The 19,920-nt window shown below is 38.5% G+C and overlaps 4 protein-coding genes and 1 non-coding gene across 5 annotated transcripts; 3 read left to right on the top strand and 2 right to left on the bottom strand.

Moving 5' to 3' along the window:
* Nucleotides 1-665: 665 nt before the first annotated feature.
* On the top strand, nt 666-4,066 carry LOC9303732 (AP-4 complex subunit mu). The gene is made up of 13 exons (XM_002869666.2): nt 666-867; nt 1,278-1,372; nt 1,446-1,649; nt 1,772-1,888; nt 1,956-2,084; nt 2,274-2,400; nt 2,706-2,806; nt 2,884-2,988; nt 3,109-3,203; nt 3,346-3,433; nt 3,519-3,579; nt 3,665-3,738; nt 3,813-4,066. The coding sequence occupies exons 1-13, from the start codon at nt 807-809 to the stop codon at nt 3,909-3,911; spliced, it is 1,356 nt and encodes a 451-aa protein (XP_002869712.1). The 5' UTR covers nt 666-806; the 3' UTR covers nt 3,912-4,066.
* An 86-nt stretch (nt 4,067-4,152) lies between these two features.
* Nucleotides 4,153-9,789, bottom strand: LOC9305783 (ubiquitin carboxyl-terminal hydrolase 16). The gene is made up of 11 exons (XM_021017593.1): nt 9,093-9,789; nt 7,411-8,686; nt 7,221-7,306; nt 6,968-7,053; nt 6,690-6,852; nt 6,453-6,576; nt 6,208-6,365; nt 5,665-5,749; nt 5,360-5,569; nt 5,024-5,085; nt 4,153-4,929 (listed from the first exon to the last, which is right to left on the bottom strand). Exons 1-11 carry the CDS (start codon nt 9,371-9,373, stop codon nt 4,437-4,439), a joined length of 3,024 nt encoding a protein of 1,007 aa, XP_020873252.1. The 5' UTR covers nt 9,374-9,789; the 3' UTR covers nt 4,153-4,436.
* A 1,109-nt stretch (nt 9,790-10,898) lies between these two features.
* On the top strand, nt 10,899-10,980 carry TRNAS-GCU. The gene has a single exon. It is a non-coding gene; the product is annotated as a tRNA-Ser (tRNA).
* A 194-nt stretch (nt 10,981-11,174) lies between these two features.
* On the top strand, nt 11,175-12,389 carry LOC9303731 (mitochondrial uncoupling protein 4). Its single transcript, XM_002869665.2, has one exon. It carries the CDS (start codon nt 11,297-11,299, stop codon nt 12,239-12,241), a length of 945 nt encoding a protein of 314 aa, XP_002869711.1. The 5' UTR covers nt 11,175-11,296; the 3' UTR covers nt 12,242-12,389.
* A 19-nt stretch (nt 12,390-12,408) lies between these two features.
* On the bottom strand, nt 12,409-19,747 carry LOC9303730 (rho GTPase-activating protein REN1). Its single transcript, XM_021017605.1, has 24 exons — nt 19,491-19,747; nt 19,223-19,366; nt 19,058-19,126; nt 18,487-18,523; nt 18,127-18,203; nt 17,620-17,690; nt 17,424-17,502; nt 17,146-17,290; nt 16,742-16,858; nt 16,584-16,661; nt 16,427-16,482; nt 16,279-16,348; nt 15,694-15,778; nt 15,351-15,594; nt 14,897-15,127; nt 14,385-14,672; nt 14,227-14,285; nt 14,040-14,100; nt 13,862-13,945; nt 13,653-13,766; nt 13,396-13,565; nt 13,236-13,299; nt 13,012-13,146; nt 12,409-12,937 (listed from the first exon to the last, which is right to left on the bottom strand). Exons 2-24 carry the CDS (start codon nt 19,334-19,336, stop codon nt 12,614-12,616), a joined length of 2,772 nt encoding a protein of 923 aa, XP_020873264.1. The 5' UTR covers nt 19,337-19,366; nt 19,491-19,747; the 3' UTR covers nt 12,409-12,613.
* Nucleotides 19,748-19,920: the final 173 nt, after the last annotated feature.

Raw genomic sequence — 19,920 nt, 5'->3', positions numbered from 1 at the left:
ATAATTGTAATTGTGTTCAAGAAGTATATATTTTCAAAAAAAGCTTAGACTTAATTGTTGTTGACCCTTGTTAACATTACCTATATATCTTGTGTTTCTTACTTGATCAGTCTAGAAAAAGAAAACTCCTAAACCTTTCATTTGGAATGCTTGGTCATCTTGTCAGCCCTCTAGGCTGCATATCTCCCGACTGCTCGATCCCGAAAGTCTTCACTACTAATTTGCTTTCAAGGCCTTCGTTGTCTGCTTAATCCTCAAAGCCTTGATTTACTCCTCTCTGACTTCCAAATATAAATTATATGTATGTACCCTGCAAATCAACTCACATTTTGCTTCCTCATAAACGATGATCTTTTTCTCCTATAGCACTACTCTCTATTTCCTTAAAACTCATAATAGTTTAAAAATTTTAGCACCAGGAAAATTAAGATAATTTCTGTCCAAATAGTATAATATATTATATCATACATATAAAAATACTAGAGATACCTTAAAAGAAAAAACACTAGTGATATAAAATTTGATATGTATTATTTGATACAACATTGAATATTTATTGTTGTGCAGCTCTAAAAATTCCAAGATAAAAATCGAGAGGATTTGGGCCATATTGATGTCCTAAATTAGGCCCATAGAAGAACAAGAATAGATTCTCAAAAAACACAGAACCTGAAGAAGCTTGACGATAACGACGGCAATTGGTAAAACGTGAACCACCTCACCACACACAAATACGAGACCGATCGGCGATCAGTAGACTCAACCAAACTCGCGGTGAAACAGTCGGATTCCACCGCTAAGGAACGATGATGATCTCCCAATTCTTTGTTTTATCTCAGCGAGGAGATAACATCGTCTTCCGTGACTGTAAGCTCCATTTCTCTCTCTCTCCGATCTGATCCTCTCTGCTTCTTCCTGTTTTGCTTTTTTTCTTCAGAGCCGAGACTTATTGTCACTGTTTCGTGAGATTTTTCCATTGAAATCTGCTCTAAGCTCATTGATCTGTTTGATCTATCAGCATTTTATATCCGATGACATTTCTGTTGAGCTGAATTTCCAAATCAGATTGTACAATATAACACAACTATTCAGTTAGTTGGGGAAGATGAATTTTCTGGAATCCTGCTGTTCACTAGATATCTGGAATTCGTAGTTTTTCGATTTTCCGGAGAAATCCCATTAGAGTCTCTGTATGTAATGTAGTAGAAGAATTGAGCTTATGCGATTTGGTTGGATCCGCTATAAATTTCAAGTCGTGTAACGTTTTATTGCCGCAGACCGGGCTGAGGTACCGAAAGGCAGTACAGAGACTTTCTTCCGTAAAGTCAAGTTCTGGAAGGAGGATGGCAATGCAGAGGCGCCACCTATCTTTGTAGGTATTATTCTTTCTGTTTGGTTCTGAGCTGTAATGGTTTCATCTAACTCTTGTTTTTGTGTGATTATAGAATGTCGATGGCGTGAACTACTTCCATGTCAAGGTTGTTGGTCTATATTTTGTTGCGACTACGAGAGTTAACGTGTCACCGTCTCTTGTTTTGGAGCTTCTACAAAGGATTGCTCGTGTTATTAAGGATTATCTTGGTGTTTTGAATGAAGATTCATTCAGGAAAAATTTTGTGCTCGTGTATGAGTTGCTTGACGAAGTTATTGTAAGTCTCGTCTTGATTTATTTCTCATTATTAGCAAGTATATTTCTATATAGTAGCTATTTTTGTATCGTTTCCCTATTTTGATATTTTTATTAAATATGACTCGGTGCTCTTTTGATTAGGATTTTGGTTACGTGCAAACTACATCTACCGAAGTTTTGAAATCCTATATATTCAATGAGCCAATTGTGGTTGCTCCTGCCCGCCTTCAGCCCATCGATCCTGCTGCCATTTTCACAGTAAGATTGATTTTATTTTTCCTCCTCCTGGTATATGTGACTGACCCCTTGAATTAATGCTTTGCAGCAAGGAAACAAAAGAATGCCTGGAACTGCAGTTACAAAATCGGTTGTAGCTAATGATCCTGGGGGTCGGAGAAGAGAGGAAATTTTTGTGGACATTATCGAGAAAATCAGTGTTACTTTTAGTTCAAGCGTGAGTAGTTACTTTTTTCTAGTTTATTATATCAAAAGTACAGAAGTCTTGGCATGTTTTCTTCTTGCCATATTAAACCACCCATTTCTGCAGATCAATGCTGTGTTTTATGTCCTAATATATGTAGTTGCATCTTAATGTTTTTTTCTTGATGGAAATTATCCATAATCTTATCTGATTTCTGAACAGGGCTATATACTGACTTCTGAGATTGATGGAACCATTCAAATGAAGAGCTATCTTTCTGGTAATCCAGAAATCCGTTTAGCTCTTAATGAAGACCTAAACATAGGAAGAGGAGGGAGATCAGTATATGGTATTTCTTGGTTCATATCAACTTTATTATATTTGGAAGGAATCAACGTCATATTCTATCTTGTCTCTCTCTTTGAAATCTTGGTGCCTATTTCTGTGACATTCGGCGTTGAGAATGCTTGAAATGTCAACTAAGCTGCATGTTTCCACTTGCAAGCTTCGCTTATAAGTCATAACCGGATTCTTTATTATATGTAGCTACTCCTGTAGCATTTTTCTGCCTCTTTGAGGCACATCATTATCAACTGGGAATTGATCTAGTAATACAGTCTAACCCTTGGTAACATCACAATTGAAATGTTGCAGATTATAGGAGCTCTTCAGGTTCAGGGGTGATACTTGATGATTGTAACTTTCATGAGTCTGTTCGTCTGGATAGTTTTGATTCAGATAGAACTTTGTCCCTGGTAAGCTTCAAGAAATTTACTACAGAAAACATCTTGTAGCATATTGTTTTGCTCTCTAACTTGCGTTCTGTTTTCAGGTTCCACCGGATGGTGAATTTCCAGTAATGAATTACCGTATGACCCAGGAGTTCAAGCCTCCTTTTCATGTTAATACCTTGATTGAAGAGGCCGGGCGCCTTAAGGTGAAATTTCATGCGTACACATTTTCTGAGTCAGATGAAAAACTATAGAAATTTCTTAATTGCTCTATAAATTTTTATCCCAGTGCTTAAGTCGTATATTTTTTGCTTGCTGAAATTTAGGCTGAAGTGATTATTAAAATACGAGCTGAGTTCCCTTCAGACATAATCGCAAACACAATTACTGTTCAGATGCCATTGCCAAATTATACTTCCAGGTTCATAACTTTTCGATTTGTTTGTACAAGTGAATTACTGAGATACGTGACAAAGATACTACAATGATGTAATTTCTTAAATTCCAGCCAAATTTTGAATCACACAAGAGATAGATTCAACGAATTATGTTTGTTGTGACAGGGCTAGTTTTGAGTTAGAACCCGGTGCGGCTGGACAGAAGACAGATTTCAAGGAATCCAGCAAAATGCTTGAATGGAATTTAAAGAAGGCAAGTGTTGAATCTCTCACGTGGTTTGTTAGTTTAGGTATATTGAACTGGATTTTGCTTTGATGAGCTAACTGTGGTGTTCCAGATTGTTGGCGGGGGTGAGCATACACTGCGTGCAAAGCTGACATTTTCACAGGAATTTCATGGTGACCCTCTAAGACAAAAGTTTTTCATCTTTGTTCTCTCAGGGAAAAATAAAGCATCACTGAAAATTCTCAAATTTCGTTTTAGGTAATATCACAAAGGAAGCAGGGCCAGTCAGCATGACGTTCACGATACCTATGTACAATGTTTCTAAACTTCAGGTAAGTAATGTACCGATTCTTGTATTACCATTAACCGTCCTCTTCAATCATCGTTAATGAATTGGGTGATGCAGGTCAAATACTTGCAGATAGCAAAGAAATCAAGTAGTTATAATCCATATCGTTGGGTGAGATACGTTACACAGGCCAATTCATATGTGGCTAGGATATGACCTGCTTTCAGATAATGGTTGTCCCTCACTTGTATGTCTAAGTACTTTCTCTTTACATGTTCGGAGCACACTTGCTACACAGTACTGTGTTGAATGTTGTCTCTTCTATTTGGATACTTTCTTGTTTTGGTATCAACATATATGCTTTTATTGCATCCATTGGGAATTTTCATTGAATTTCTAAGGTCTGGACTGAATCCAAGAAGTTCTGCAAATTGCAAAAGAAATAAAGGTGCAACGATGAGATAATATTTAGCTTAGCTTTATTGATTGATTATAATAAAAGTCAAAACAACTTATTAACAAAGGTAAATTCCGTTCCATTACGTGATACAATTTCATGGGCAAAATCTCTCTTCCCCACTATACACTACTATATACCACCACTTCTCTCATTAACCACTTTCACCAAGCCTAAATACGGGTTGTTAATAAAACCACTCCATCTACGTGTAATCAAATCTACTTTCTTCTACTACTTTGACTTAGTTGGGGCCAGTGGACAAAAAACCATCGTTGTTTCCCTTACCTTTCTCCTCCCAAGGGCAACTGATGTCTTGAGGTTCCGTAAGTTTCTAGAGATGAACGACTGAGCGGCGAATGCCTTGTAAAGGGAGGAGAAGACGAGGAAGACGATGATGTTGGTGAGGGAGCCTCAGACTGTCCGTGGGCCCGTCCCTGATGATCTCCAAAAATGAAATCAGCAAAGTCGTCCATGCTTGTACTGTCTGTGCTACAAGAGCATTCATCTGAGTTGCTGTCAAAGAGAGATGAACTGTCACTCGCCGAGTCATCTTCTAAAATTTTCTGCAGCCTCTGGAAACTGGAATAAAATGACTGTATATTGCCTGATCGACCACCGGGCGTGTTGGAAGACAAAACAGGACTTGAAGTAGACACAGACCGTGACATGGATATGGTACTTTTCTCTTTAGCCTTAGGTACTGGCACTCTGCTTCTTTTGTTGGTTGCTTCAGTTTTGGTGCATACTGCTAATTTTGGAGGCATTGGAGTGCACCTGCAGGCAATTCATTCGATATGTGCTATTAGTAACCAGATCTAGCATAATCCACAATCTTAGAGTGTCAGAGATGCATTATGATATTATTTACCTTGCGTAGAACAACATATACGCTCCCTTTGTCATGATCCTTTCAACATCCGAAGTTACTACCTGCAAATAATCAATGCACAACAGAGGAATTAAACATTGAAATTTTCTTCAAAATTATATACTAATACTTATCCATTCAAACTAAGAAACTCATCATTGAAAAAGAAGAAGCATAAAATTGTAAACCTAAAATGCTGTAACAGAAGTAAGAAACTACTAATTAATTCCAAAGTTCAACAAATAACAAAGTCAAGTAAAAAGGGAACAAAAAATAGAGCTTACTTAGAAACTAATTCACAACCAACTTTCCAATGATAATATATGAGAAACTTACCGTGCTATCATCAGCCTTATACCACTTATTTTGATTTCTAATATAGCAGACATAGTGGCCAGAAAATGCTGCATTCATTATATCCAAGTGAACAATAACTCCATAGAGTTTGTAGTCATGTGATTTTTCACTTCCCCCGCTGACATATGGAGCCAAATCTAGAGTTTCTGGAAACCTGATCAACTTATTGAGCTTCCCGAATTTCCCTGCCTTTAAGAATTAAGTTTCGCAAATTGTGAAAAACAAGAAAACACAGATGGAACTCAACAGAAACAAACCGGGTAATCATTGAAGATATAGATTACCTGGAATCGTTTTAGTGCAATGGTAAGGACATTCGGAGGATCTGTAATTTTCAGCTTCTTTTTGGCTCTCTCATAGGATTTACAGCTGCTCACAGGGAAAAAAAAATTGAGTAAGCACCCATCAACCATCAAATGTAAACTCGCACTTAAGATCAAATGTAGTTACAGAACAGGTTACAGGTGATTGGTTAGAACTACGCAAATGAAAGACCATGATTGTACTACAAAATAATTCTGTCTTCATAAGCTAGAGGGGAACTTTATTGCAGCTGGTCGTGGAATCTAGGTATTGTAATTAAAATTTATGATAGGGAATACTTTGGCTGGCCATAAACTCTATTTCAGCTAGCCATAAACTCTATTTCAGCTAGCCACAAGCTCTATTTCAGCTGCCCGTGAAATTTAAAACAATTAGTATCCTACCCACCTCAGAACCATATATAAAGCTAATGTGAAACTCTATCCCCAGAACCATGAAAAGAGACTTGGAAATATCAAAGGACCACACGAAGTTCAACACATGGAAAGGAAATGCTGACCAACCTGCCACATCTGTATTTATTGTCTCCATCCAATATCTCAGTCCTTGTAAATCGACGCAAAGCATCATCCAGGGTGCTAATATCTCCATCAATCTCAACCGTTAGATCCATCATTTTCTCACGCAGCTCAGATTTTACTTGACATTTCATGCATTTAATCTGGCAGAGATCATAAGTACTAGGATTACAACTTCCTCCAAAACAATGTAAAAATGAGTAAAGTAGAAATGTAGTAGGTGATGATACTTTTGATCGGAGGTAACCCCCAAATGTCAAACCAATAAGAGTTGTATCTTCTAATTTGCTACTCTTGGGCATATCATATTCAGATGCCTTAATGCACACAGACTGCATTGTATCGACAACAAACCTGCAAATTGCAAGAAAAAAAAAATGGTAAGGAAAATGAAATTAATAGAAGATCTTCCAGTTATAATATAGATATGCATCAGGTTTTGCTCGATTTCAGAAATGTCAGTTCACCTAAGGAATTCATGTGCATCTTCTTCCTTGCCATTCCCAAGAAAGATTCCAATATTCTGTAGCTGAGATAGCAAGCCATTAGGGGACAGTGGAGACTTCCCTTCCTTTGCCTTCAAGACCAGCTTCTCAAATCCACAGGTGAAGCACTGTTCTTTTTTTGTACCTATAGTTAAACGACCTATTAAAGGCTTGATATAACGATGATAATAAAAAATAACCTTCCAATAAGTAGCATATATCACATAAAAAGGAAAAAAAACTTAGAACCAGTGACGTACATGCTCTAGAATGAAGTTGCTGGAGGAAGTATGTCGTCAGAGGAGGAGTGAACATCAGGCATTGGAAGACAACATTAGCAAAGCAGCTGCAAGAAACAGAGTATATTCTTGCATCAGCGAGTGTGAGCTAAACATTATTAATATTTTTTACACCACAAGCTGAAGATTATAACAGCTAAAAAAACATGCATTTCTTCAGAAAGCATAATCTCCAGAATTAAAAAAAGACTAGAAAAAGAAGAATTGGGATTACCTATTGCCAACGTTGATGAGGCCACAAGGCTGGAACTCAATTTTATTTGTATACAGCTTAGCAAAGACTTCATATGGAAAGAGCCCCTGCATGTCACCAAAAGATTGATAAGAAAATAGCTGTGCTGCTTTGTTAATGTAGGAAGTCAGTGTTGCATAATGATGATAACATCCTAGAACTCAGTGATTACCTTATGACCATGTCTTCCTGCCATCTCATTTTCAGACTTCGGTCTAGTCCACTGGTCTACAACTTTCAGTACTGATGCCTTCAAACCACTTCTTCCATTTAGAGAACTTATACGGTGAACGGCAGCACCATTCTGTTTCTGATGATCAAGAACTCTTACAGATTTTGCACCTAGAGGAGAATGTTTCATAAGATCAGCACACTCCTTGGTATTCGAGGCCTTGGATGCCAAAAGTTGGACTTCCCCAACCTTCAAAGGGGCCAACATACAGCCATTTTCACTACTGGCGCTCTTTAACTTCTGAAGGGTCACATGGGGCAAATTAGAAGTGTCCAAAGGACTCGGCGCATCAGTAGAAGAGGAAGTTGGTAAGGCAATTTCAGCTTCATCAAATATTTTAGCATTTCTTTCTTTTAGATTATTACCAGTCCCTAATGCAGCACTAGGAGCTTCTTTTAAAATGCTCCTTTTGTGCTCAGAAACTTTAGCAGCTGAGGTGTCTCTAGAGGAGCCAAAGGAGAAATGCAGAGAGGAGTTACCAGGTCTACCAGATTTAGATTTATCACAAGACTCAGTTACACGTTCTGCTGATCCAAGAGCCGTACCCCAAAAATCAGATGACTTTAGAGGAGATGGGTCAGTGGATACTGGGTGCCTATCCGTAACTAATGAGTGTAAGCTCCTTGATTGGCTCTGGTTCTGCCCAGTATCACCCCCAGGCTTATGTACACTTAATTTAGGCAGATTAGCGAGGTTATCTACAGATTCAACCAAGTGCACAAATTTAGGAGACAACAGTTTGGATGGAGCATCATCGATGGTGCTGAAACAGGTGTCTTCTGGCTCTACAGAGACATGAGCATCAAGTAGGGACTCTGATCTCTCGGATTCAGATGAACTAAAGCTCTCACAAAGAGAAATCTCATCACCAGAGTCATTACGGGGGGAGGAGGAGAAGCCAGAAAACGAGGATCCAGATGTTTCAGCAACAGAAACAGCTTCTTCCTTATCTATAAGGTCATCTTTGTTATCTGCAATATCTCCATTCCCATCTTCAGGAGATCTGGCAGGATTAGATAATATTGTTTCCCCGATTGGTATAATAACTGGTTGTGGATCCAGCAGTAAAGTTTCCTCAAGAGTATTCCGTTCATTCTCTTCTCTGAATCTCAAATCAGAATCACTTTTCTCATCTTCACTATCATATACAATGGAAGCAGGACGACATTCATCTTTGTGACCTTGCCGCCAGTGAATGATTTGACATTTCCCGGAACTGGAAAAAGAAAGAACAAATTAAGTTCCAATGTAACAACTATCACTAAGACATGTTGGGAACGAAATTTCACATAGGTTGAAAATTTGACAGACATTATAGTACATTTCTTAAGCTATCTAATTGAAATAATTTCCTCAGCAGCACATAGTTCCTCACAGATAAGCCATGAATCAAATACTACACTTCCTCCCAAGCTAACTAATTACCCATAATTTTGTTAACATAGAAAAAGAAGTCACTTTTCTTAAATCTCTGATCCAGTATTGCTAAAGTTACAGAGCTACCTCATATTCTTTCCCTACTAATCACTCCAATTCATCACGTCACAGCAGAGAGTGGAGATGCAATCATAAGATCATACAACTTAGTTTGGACATGGAGACAGTGATAGAATTTTGCATACCAATATCGAACGGATTTGCAGCGAGAGCATCGAGTCGTGGCAATACAATAGCACACAGGACAATGGAAGATATTAGAGATGGCCACAGAAGAGAACTCAACAGAGGCCTCTAGCTCAGCCCTAGCAGCCTCTTGAGACGCATGAATAAGAAGTCTCCTAATCTCTTCCCTCCTTTGGGCAGCGACCCTCCATTTGTGACGAACAAAGAGGCCGATCAGAGGCAGAACAAGAGAGATCACAAGGACTAGAGTAGAAATCCCTAGATCCAAAACAAGGAGCATTTATCCTCCACCAGATGCACAAACAATTGGAAATAAATCTGACCACCAACCATAGATTTCACCGGCGAATTAGCCGGGAACAGAGGTGACAGTGAGGATCAGTCCGGCGATTTAGCACATGCAGAGAGAGAACCCAGAAATCGTTTCGCGGTTATAATTTCGCTGGTGGGTAAGCTTCCAAAATGATGACCCACGAAAATCCAAAGATGAGAGGAATAAAGAAAACCCTCGAGAGCACAAGTTGGGTTTTCTATTGTTCGCTGAAAAAAGTTGAAAAATTCTGGTGCTGCTTCTGGTTTAGGGTTTCGAAAGAGGGCAAGAGTGGAGAGATTCTTCGGTACAAGGAGGAAGAAAATAGGAGAGGAGGATATTACTTTTCTAAACCAAGACGCTTTGCTTTTTCATTACCAGAGAACCTTTTCTTTCTAACGTCATTTCGAATTCATTTTTTTATTACCAGGAATTCCTTCTTTTTAAATAATAGTAATAATATATAGTTCAACGGAAATATGAATTAGCCTGTTGACAAAATGATAAAAAGTTTGTATTAGTCAATTAAAATACAGTGTGTATATGATGGGAACTTCTATCTACGTAATAAATGTATTATTTAGTGCCATTTTCGTGTCACGCCATGTCTTCAATTTTATTTTTGTTTACAATTTTTTGTTAAAAAAAAAATTGATATATACTTTTGACATCTTCTGAATTCTGATATATCATCGTTTAAATTTTGAAGTTACTATAAAATGGGTATATATATATATATATGAGATACACACATATAACAAACATATATAAGTATTTTGCAATCTACATGATATTAAAAAAAAAAAATCTACATGATTCCATATGTTATACTGTATTATAAAGATCATGACATATGATTCTATCTATAAGACAACAACGTACAAGATTATGATACATGATTGTATTTGCGGCACATTGACATGTTTCCGAAACATAATCATGTATTTGACAACTAGTCTATCATTTGTTAAGTTGAGCTTAGAAAGAAAATGAAAGATTGAAAAAAATAAAAAATAAAAATGAAAGATTGTAGATAGACTGTAGTATGCATGAGTGTCCCAAAAGATGACTTGAATATTATTGGGAAGAGACTTGGATTGGTTCCGTTGAATGAATATTTTACCCGCCATGTTCATAGAGAAAGGCAAATGTAGGGGTCCATGTCTAACGTAAAGACTGGATCAACCAAGAGTCCACCTCGTGGAATTTTTTTTTTGTTTTCCGAACTCTCTCTTCACTCTTTGATAAGTAAAGGAATCTATAATCTAATGAATTTTTCAATAACCGAAGGAAAAACTATATCAAACCAATAATCTTTGACTAAATAATAGAGTAAAAATTCTACTTACCTATATCAAACTAATTCACAAAAGAAAGTTATAATAAACTAACGTAATAATAACAAAGAAATTTTACTAGATCCACAATATCCACACACTATGAGGAGAAATCATAATAGAAATTTTAATGATTTGGTTGAAACTGATAACAAGAAGTCGCTTTGGCCGAGTGGTTAAGGCGTGTGCCTGCTAAGTACATGGGATTTTCCCGCGAGAGTTCGAATCTCTCAGGCGACGTTAATTCATAAATGGAAAAAGCCCAATTAACACGTCTCGCTCGTAAGCCCATAAAGAGAACAATGGGCTGTCTCTAAGTCACGCACACGTTTTCCTACTTTTGACTAGTTTTTTTATAACCGGCGAGTCTGACTTAATTAGGGTTTACTTTAATAATCAATCAGACACACTCTCTCTCACTCGTTCGTCAACATTGAACACAGACAAAACCGCGTCACAAAAATACATACTCTCGCTACAAATAAATAAATACCTTTGTTTCCCTCTTCTTCTCCTTCACTCAATTTCATTCCCTCTTCCTTCCAATTTCACAACCATGGGCGTCAAAAGTTTTGTAGAAGGTGGGATTGCTTCTGTAATCGCCGGTTGCTCCACTCACCCTCTCGATCTCATCAAGGTTCGTCTTCAGCTTCACGGCGAAACTCCTTCCACCACCACCGTCACTCTCCTCCGTCCAGCTCTCGCTTTCCCCAATTCTTCTCCTGCAGCTTTTCTTGCCGAGACAACTTCTTCCGTTCCCAAAGTTGGCCCGATCTCACTCGGAATCAACATCGTCAAATCGGAAGGCGCCGCCGCCTTATTCTCCGGCGTCTCCGCTACACTTCTCCGACAGACGTTATATTCCACTACCAGGATGGGTCTATACGAAGTGCTTAAGAACAAATGGACTGATCCTGAGTCGGGGAAGCTGAATCTGAGTAGGAAGATCGGTGCAGGGCTAGTCGCTGGTGGAATCGGAGCCGCCGTTGGAAATCCAGCTGACGTGGCGATGGTTAGAATGCAAGCTGACGGGAGGCTTCCTTTAGCGCAGCGTCGTAACTACGCCGGAGTAGGAGACGCAATCAGGAGCATGGTTAAGGGAGAAGGCGTAACGAGCTTGTGGCGTGGCTCAGCGTTGACGATTAACCGAGCCATGATAGTGACGGCGGCTCAGCTTGCGTCGTACGATCAGTTCAAGGAAGGGATATTGGAGAGTGGTGTGATGAAGGATGGGTTAGGGACTCACGTGGTTGCGAGTTTCGCGGCTGGGTTTGTTGCTTCGGTGGCGTCTAATCCGGTGGATGTGATAAAGACGAGAGTGATGAATATGAAGGTGGGAGCGTACGACGGCGCGTGGGATTGTGCGGCGAAGACGGTTAGAGCAGAAGGAGCAATGGCTCTATATAAAGGCTTTGTTCCTACGGTTTGTAGGCAAGGTCCTTTCACTGTTGTTCTCTTCGTTACGTTGGAGCAAGTCAGGAAGCTGCTTCGAGATTTTTGATACAATTCTTTTATTGATGATGATGACGACGACTATTTATATTGATTTATTCATTTTTGAAATTGTGAACACAAGAAGGAAGAGGGATTCAATATATGTTTTTGTTCAAGCATTGTTGTTAAATACTACTATTCAATTTTTGTTTCTATACTGATATGAAATGTCACTACCAAAACAACAGATCCAACGCGCAGTTAAAACACAACAAACAAAAGTGTAGTTTATTTGGTAAAGCTGAAGCAAGATAAGACAGAGACTAAAAAGAAGAAAGAATCTGTTATTTGGTTGTTGGGGGTGAAGAATAAGCATTACTGGGAGGTGGAGTTAAATGGCGGCTGTACATCTGAGGGAAGGGGTTGCTGATAAAGAGCATCATCTCGAGAAGGTCCTTGGTGTAGTGTTGGGATGGCTTCCTCCAGATGATCCTCTGCCTCTGTCTCCTCCTCCGTTCTCGGATCTTCCTCTGTCAAGAATGTGAGGGCTCTGTAATTTGCTGCTGTCTGAATCCTGGTTTGGCCCTGATCCTTTTTCAGTTTCCTCTGATACACGGTTTTGCCCCGAGGATGGACTGGATTGCCCTAATGTTTTTCCTTTGTCCATGTTTTGGAGCTCGTTCGCGATCTGACTTCGTCTCTCCTTTAGGAAGTTGAGTCGCATTGTCAATTTGGAAAGCGCAGAAGTTGTTGTCGTGCTTCCCTGTTTGTTGCACTCAGCTTCTAGTTATCAACGATATTTGGATGAAATTTAATGGTTTCAATATGGAAACTTACCTCTCCCTTTGTGCCAGACCTCTTCGACATGCCCACCAGTTTTGAGCTGCCACGTGATGTTTCGTGCTGCGAGCTTTTGCTCCGTGAATCATGTTGCTTCTCTGTCTCATTTTCTCTTGCAGCCCCTTGCCCATCCTGCAATATGTTACCCGTTTGTAGAGGATAAATACAGAGGAAGAAAACACAAAATTGATAGACATATATCAGATGTTTACAGTGGTTACCTTGGACGTTGACCTTTCAGAAATGTGAGTAGAGGCTGCTTCAGTATCTTTTTGTTTCTCCTTCCTGTGTGACAAAGTTGAAAGAAGACTAGTAATTAGCTTTGATATTTTTTAAACATAGGTTGTGAGGTTAAATGTGAATCTGTTGATGAATCCGTACATCTTTGCACTGTGCTCTGGCATTTTCCGAGAGTCTTTGCTGGCACCATGCGTGGAACCAGAGGCTTTTCCGTCATGTTGACCAAGCCTATTTTCAAGATCATCAACCTTATGTTCTAAATTGGCAATATCAGCCTCCGCCTGAGCTACGTCTTGCAGATCTTTCTTCAGCTGTTAACATGTCTTCCAAGTTAGATATATGTACTTTTAAAGGGACAAAAATCAACTAGTTACTAGTCAAAAATGAAGAGGAGCAACATTTTCATCGATTGTTTCTGGAATAGGTTGATTCCCTTTTGACATGTTCAGTCCTGTTTCCAGAGCTAATTTCCTATCTCTCTCTTGCTGCAACTGTTCTTGTAGTCTTCCCACCTAGAGGAAGGTAAAAGCACATTCATATTACTAAATCTCAACACTCAATAATAAAAAAATTCACATAGCTAAGATAGGTTTTATTTTACACTTACATCTTGCTCTAGAGCCTGGCGCCGCCCGTACAAAGCCTTCTTCCGTCGCTCCAAACTAGCCTGTAGAACTGCATTGCTTTTAACCTGTTGTACCAAACATGGAGGTTGTTGGAGATCACTTACCACTGAGTTCGCAAAAACAAAAATACTCAAAAGGACTTATTGGTTGATCACTTACCTCTTCTGTAATTCTGTTTTGCAGCTCTAATTTGGTTGATTCAAGTCGCTCAATGTCAGCACTGCAGGATATTAACATTGTCAGATGAAGTTCCATGTAGACACCACATTAGTTCTAGTCCAAACAAATTTGAAGTTTTGTAAGAAACATAAAGATGTAAATCAATTGTAGAGATGATGATACTTACTTGTCCTCGTCCACTTCCGCTGAGAAATCAATAGATTCCATTGACAGGTTTTTCTTCCCCTGAGCACATAAAACACCAAACTTTTATTTAATGTCTGGATCCCTTAAGAGATAGAGCTGCTCCCTCGGGTAATAAAGGCAGAAGAAAAATATACTTACAGGGGTACGGCCCCAGTGCCTTTTACTTCCTCCCGGTGCATCGGATAACTTTGACGGTTTCTGAGTGTCAGATGCCACATCTGATGTTGACGAATCTTTATCCTCAGTTGTCGAGACCTCTACAACATCCTTTACCTCTGTATTATCAGCTCCCTTAACCACAATATCCTCATCCTTTTTACCGTCATCATGTCGTGGTAGAGAAGATAGTCTGGAGCCAGATAAAAGCTTCTTAGGCTCCTTACTTCCTTTTGGGGATTTTGGTTCAGGGCTTAAATTATCATTTATCTGCAGAAAATAATTATATGAGCAAAAGGAATGTCTATATTCTTTAAACACAGTCATCAAGTAAAACGAATGAGGACCAAGGAACTTGTATCATCAGTGTAAACTTTGAATGAAATTCAAGGATCCAAATATGTAATTCTCGATTATAATCAAAAGTTCTCGTAATCATAAGATTTTCTTTTCAAGAAATGGATTAAGTATTGAAGGTTAGTATAGGACCGTGCCTTATGGTCGTCAGGATCAATGCTGTCTGCATATTTGTCTTCTGAGGCGGCACTCTCACTGTATGATCCATTAGATTCATTTTCAAGGTCCTCTTCCTCATCTGTGTAGTCATCAGATCCCTGTGTGCCATCATCTTCGTCATCATCATACTCTTCATCATCAGATCCCTCCTCTGTCCCACTACCACTCTCTTCTGAGTCAGAGTATAAGCCGGGTGACAAGGAACCTTCCTGCAGACATAGACCATTTATGAAGCTAGAAGTCAGTGTCTGAAAATAAGCACACAGGTACAACTATAATAAGAACCGAAGTCGTCCTTTCACACTGCCTACAAGGTTGTCACTATACTACTGTAATAAAGAGCGGATTACTATGCAGAGAGGTAACCACTTCATCAATTATGATGATGTGACTAAGAAGGCTCTTAATCAAATGAGAGAAGTAGAATCTTACTCCAAATATACTTTCATATTCTTCTAATAATGTTATCACTATAGCCTGGGCATGATTCGCTGCAGCAGCTGCTTGCAGAAGTTGCATAGAACCATCACCGCCGACATCAAAATCATTTTCAATTTCACAGTCACCAGCCAGAAGGGGTCGAAGAAGTAAAGGTGCCATACAAGCTGCAACGGCGTTTGTGTTCATCCGGTTCACTGTTTTGTTAGAGGCTACAGTCTGCATCATCATCAGGATTCTGCAAGAGGGAAAATAAACAGAGTTAATGACAAAAGTTATTTACTCCCTATGCATGTTAAATAACTTTCGTAAAACGAGGAAACAAAAAAGAGACTACCTTTGCAATAGGCGACGATTTGGTTCAGGGAATGATTCACAGATTGCTGCCCGCATAGCATTGACCCTATTGCCACGGTCAGTACCTGGTAAAGTTACACGTCAGAAAACTGGGAAAACGATATGTTGCAAGAAGAAGAGGCGCGCAAAATTTATATTTATAACATATATGAATATATTCAGATGTCGATAAAGTAAACAACCAGAGAGAAGTTAGGAAAAAACAGAGAAATTTGTTTAAAGCTTCATTCCACTCATAATTTGTTATTGAAAAGGAACCCAATGGAGACTTAAATTTCCCTCAATTTCATCATCTAGATTTCTCAATGCTGACTAGTGTCTAGTTATTGTACAAAACAACAAAAAAACAAACACAGCAAAATGGATCTGATATGTCCAAAAAGAGATTTTCAGCAAATTTTATAATAGAGATATCTGATTGTCCTTAAGAGGAAAAAATATAATGATCACAGTAAACCCCGAGAAAGATAAATGCTTACTGGAAAAATATGGTATCTAACTCTCATGGAGCACAATGGGACACCCACACACAATAAATGAAACAGAAAGAGAATGATAAACTTACGGCAAGCTTCCAGAAGGGCGTTGCAACAAGATGCAGGCACTGGAGAGGAAGGCAACTCTCTGAGAAAATACTGCGCATTTATGGATACAGTTAGAGAGATTTAAGAGTGAAAGGCTAACTCAGCATTGTAGTTAACAGCAGCAGGTACCTTAAGGCAATCAGCAATAACATGCGCATCCTCCTCAGGACTGAACTCATTTTTTCCTGAACCAAGTGACTACGTATTAATACTTTCCACAAAGCAGGAAATCAAGAAAAGAAGAATAAATATATGTAATCATATACATATACATTAAAACTCAAACCTTTCTCATATTCGCGAATCCGGTGTTCAACATCATCAACATCAGCAGCTTGTCTCAAAATTCCTTCTATCCTGACTCCTGCAAGATTTTGTTGTCTTTTTCAGCTCAGAGTGAGTAAAACAAAGCAGCAAAACAAGCTGAAAGCCTGTAACTAATACCATGATTTTCAACAAATCTAAGGGCCTTTTCCAAGAAAGATGGAGCTCCATCAACATCTTCTAGAGCAAGTAATACTGGTCTTCCAAGGACAGTTGATTTTGTTGGTGTCTCATCTTCTGTAAAAATATCAAAAAATGCATCATTGTCTAGTGAATTGAAAAAGAAACAAATCTTGAGATGCCACCGACTATATAAGCAATGCCCATATTCTTGTGAGCCATTCAACACTAACTGGTCAGCTTATACTCCAGACGAAGGGAACATATGTTAACAAGATAATATTATTATGTAGCTTATTTTCTAGAGAAGACGAAACTTTGACATTCTCACAACACTCAAGACATATCTTGTTATACATGTAAAGACTAAAGTCACTAAACCATTGAAAAGGTGGCAAACATACTCTTTTCATCAACACCAACAGCAGGATCTGCATGATCATTCCTGAAAATACCATTTTGACCCATAACATGGGAAGCACTAGGTGCTTGTGTTAGAGCGTTTTCCAGAGCAGCTTTCCACTCGTGTAGATCCTCCATAGTGTCAGCCTGCAAAAAAATTAAGTCATAAAATCATAAGAAATGTTCAGAGCGTAAATTAAGATGCAGGATGAGGTGGATGCACCTGATAAAAACAAGATTAAGTACACTAACAACAGAAAACTAAATTTTTGAGAAAAACCTTGAGTGTAAAGGCCCGTCCATCACGACCATCGGGGAAGAGAACAGTCAACAGCTTCTTGTCTGCCTTAACAACCACACTAAAAATAGTTCGAAGTTATCTGACGTTAGTAACACCGAATCAGATAATAACATAGTATGTTGGCGGCTAAAGACTATAAAGAAAAAGATTTTAATGATTCAAACAATAAGCCAACCTGCCTGAATTGTTAAGATCAATTCCCCCAAGGGTCAAATTGACCTCACTACCCTTCTGTTGGACTGCACTCTGAGAATAAAACAGAAAAGTTTGAGATACCCATCCTCTGTTATAACAGGTTCATGCCTTATAAAAAATATATCTGATATAGGGTTTCACCAATCTCTTATAAGAAAAACGTGCTATTCATTTAAGTATCTCGTACTTTTTCACTGATATAAATAATGTAAGCTAGAAATCCAATGGCTAGAGATGTCAGAAGTTGACAGAAGCAGCTGACACTATTTACATCCTCCATTATCCAGTAAAGATTTCTTGCAATTGTACCTTGGAACCCTATTCTAGTGCCCATGTGAATCAAGTTTTCTTTTAAAAAAGATAAAAGAAAGTGTTGGATGGCAATCTCATATTCCCAGAGAAACAAATCGTAGACTCATTACTGCTCTAGGAAGCACACAAGAAAGTAACATTTCAAAGCACCATTCATCAATAAATGAAGGCTTACCGGGTCACTTCGAAAGAAAACCAGTGAAGTACGAGTCAAAATAAACCATCTTTTCTTCCATGATGTCCACCCAATCCCTGTATTAAACGAAATAGAAAGTGGTGAGAGACAATTCTAAGATATAGGCACTGACCAGGACATGTAGCCTAGTGATTTGTGCTAGTGCTGCAGTTGTATCACTATTTGGGTTCAACCCGCCTACAAAACCCACGTCACGTGATATATGTCCTTACTGTCTACCAGTAACAGTTTTCCCCAGTCAGAAATAAGAAAACATCCCATCCTAAGAACAACTCTCATGATCCTAAGAAAGGTACGCTGAACTAAGTATATCATATCATCTTAAGAAATAAAACATACCTTTTGAAGATATAGATAGCGGTCCACTCTTGAAAACCTACAAAGTAGGTAGTTAAAGTCAGACAAAAACAAATTCCATGAGATATCTATCATGAAATCAACAGCACAAACAAATTCACTGTTTATTTGTATTTGCATTTACATGATTTGAAATTGCATTTTCAATGAAAAGAAGCAACAAATTTTTTAAAAAACATGCTTTGCAAATTTTAACGGAAACAGAGGGAGAAGATACTGGCTGCTTTGTGTATGAAAACAAAAACTAAAATGTTGTGTGTTTCATTCAAAGCAAGCATAAGTCAATGACGTAATCCAATCCCATTCGAGCATATACGGATCCTCTGCGATAGGAGTGTAATTTGCTCTCATAAGAAAAGCAGCACATGCCTAATGACTATATGAATGCTCATCATTGCGCAACAATGACCAATGGAGAAGACAGAGAACGCAGGTCATTTACACCAAATACGCAAATAAACACGATCAAAAATGGGATTCTGAACAAGCATTTCACCTCCTTCGGGTTCCATTACTCGATCAAAAACAAAATAAATCTCTCATAAGAAATTACCGTGTTGCCAGCACGGGAACGCGAGTCTGTGTTTCCAGACTGCGCAGGAGGAATGCTACAGGTGTCACCCTGAAATCGGAAGAATAACAAACATAAAATTTAATTAAGATCCCCAAGGATAAAATTTTGAGCCAATATCGGAAAAGAGAGAGAGACGAGATGTACATGAGGCTCCTGCTCTTGTTCATTAGCAATCGGTTGCTGCTGTTGTTGATTTGGCTGCACCTGAGGAGGAGGAGGAGGAGGCTGTGAAGATGATTCTGCGTTTTTGTTAGCCATGACCGCGGTTCACGCCATTGACGTGCAGCACTATAAATAAAAAAACCCAGGAAACAATTAAAAAGAGAAGAAGAATGTCCGATCAAATTTGAGGAGGAAAACGCAATCGGATTAATTGATTGATCTGACGATGCATGAATTTCGAGAAACAAACCTCGATTTGATTTGATCTAGGGGACGATGATGATGATAATTAGTAAATATTAATTAAAAAAAAAAAAAATTTACCGATTTTGGTTGTTTTTTTTAGGGTGAGAATAGAGAAATGGTGAGAGATTAGATTGATGAGTTCAACGGTGTTTGAGGAGGAGCGAAAAAAATGGACGAAAAGAGAGGAATCCTGCTTTTATTTTGGCAGTTGTACACGTACGTCATCATCATCATCCCCTCCCTTCTTGGAGGGAAATTTTCCCTCTTTACTCTTTTTTTTTTTTGACCTCTTCTCTCTTTCCCAACCATTCTTTCTCTAACATTCTTATATTAACACTCTTAATTACTCTCTACTCTATAGTTTATATATGGATTATATGCTACTTACTATGTTTATAGTCTTGGCTACATTTTTTTTAAGACATCATTAATTT

This window comes from Arabidopsis lyrata (assembly GCF_000004255.2).
Source record: "Arabidopsis lyrata subsp. lyrata unplaced genomic scaffold ARALYscaffold_7, whole genome shotgun sequence".
NCBI lineage: Eukaryota > Viridiplantae > Streptophyta > Magnoliopsida > Brassicales > Brassicaceae > Arabidopsis > Arabidopsis lyrata.
The sequence above is the reverse complement of the archived record's forward strand: the minus strand, read 5'-3'. Positions and strand labels throughout refer to the sequence as shown.

Coding starts and splice junctions, on each gene's coding strand:
- LOC9303732 (XM_002869666.2), top strand. CDS start 807: ATGATGATCTCCCAATTCTTTGTTTTATCTCAGCGAGGAGATAACATC. Junction 868..1,277: donor TAACATCGTCTTCCGTGACT/GTAAGCTCCATT, acceptor TTATTGCCGCAG/ACCGGGCTGAGGTACCGAAA. Junction 1,889..1,955: donor ATCCTGCTGCCATTTTCACA/GTAAGATTGATT, acceptor AATGCTTTGCAG/CAAGGAAACAAAAGAATGCC.
- LOC9305783 (XM_021017593.1), bottom strand. CDS start 9,373: ATGCTCCTTGTTTTGGATCTAGGGATTTCTACTCTAGTCCTTGTGATC. Junction 8,687..9,092: donor TGCAAATCCGTTCGATATTG/GTATGCAAAATT, acceptor TTCTTTTTCCAG/TTCCGGGAAATGTCAAATCA. Junction 7,054..7,220: donor CTCATCAACGTTGGCAATAG/GTAATCCCAATT, acceptor TGTTTCTTGCAG/CTGCTTTGCTAATGTTGTCT.
- LOC9303731 (XM_002869665.2), top strand. CDS start 11,297: ATGGGCGTCAAAAGTTTTGTAGAAGGTGGGATTGCTTCTGTAATCGCC.
- LOC9303730 (XM_021017605.1), bottom strand. CDS start 19,336: ATGGCTAACAAAAACGCAGAATCATCTTCACAGCCTCCTCCTCCTCCT. Junction 19,127..19,222: donor AACAAGAGCAGGAGCCTCAT/GTACATCTCGTC, acceptor TTCCGATTTCAG/GGTGACACCTGTAGCATTCC. Junction 18,524..19,057: donor GTTCCCGTGCTGGCAACACG/GTAATTTCTTAT, acceptor CCTACTTTGTAG/GTTTTCAAGAGTGGACCGCT.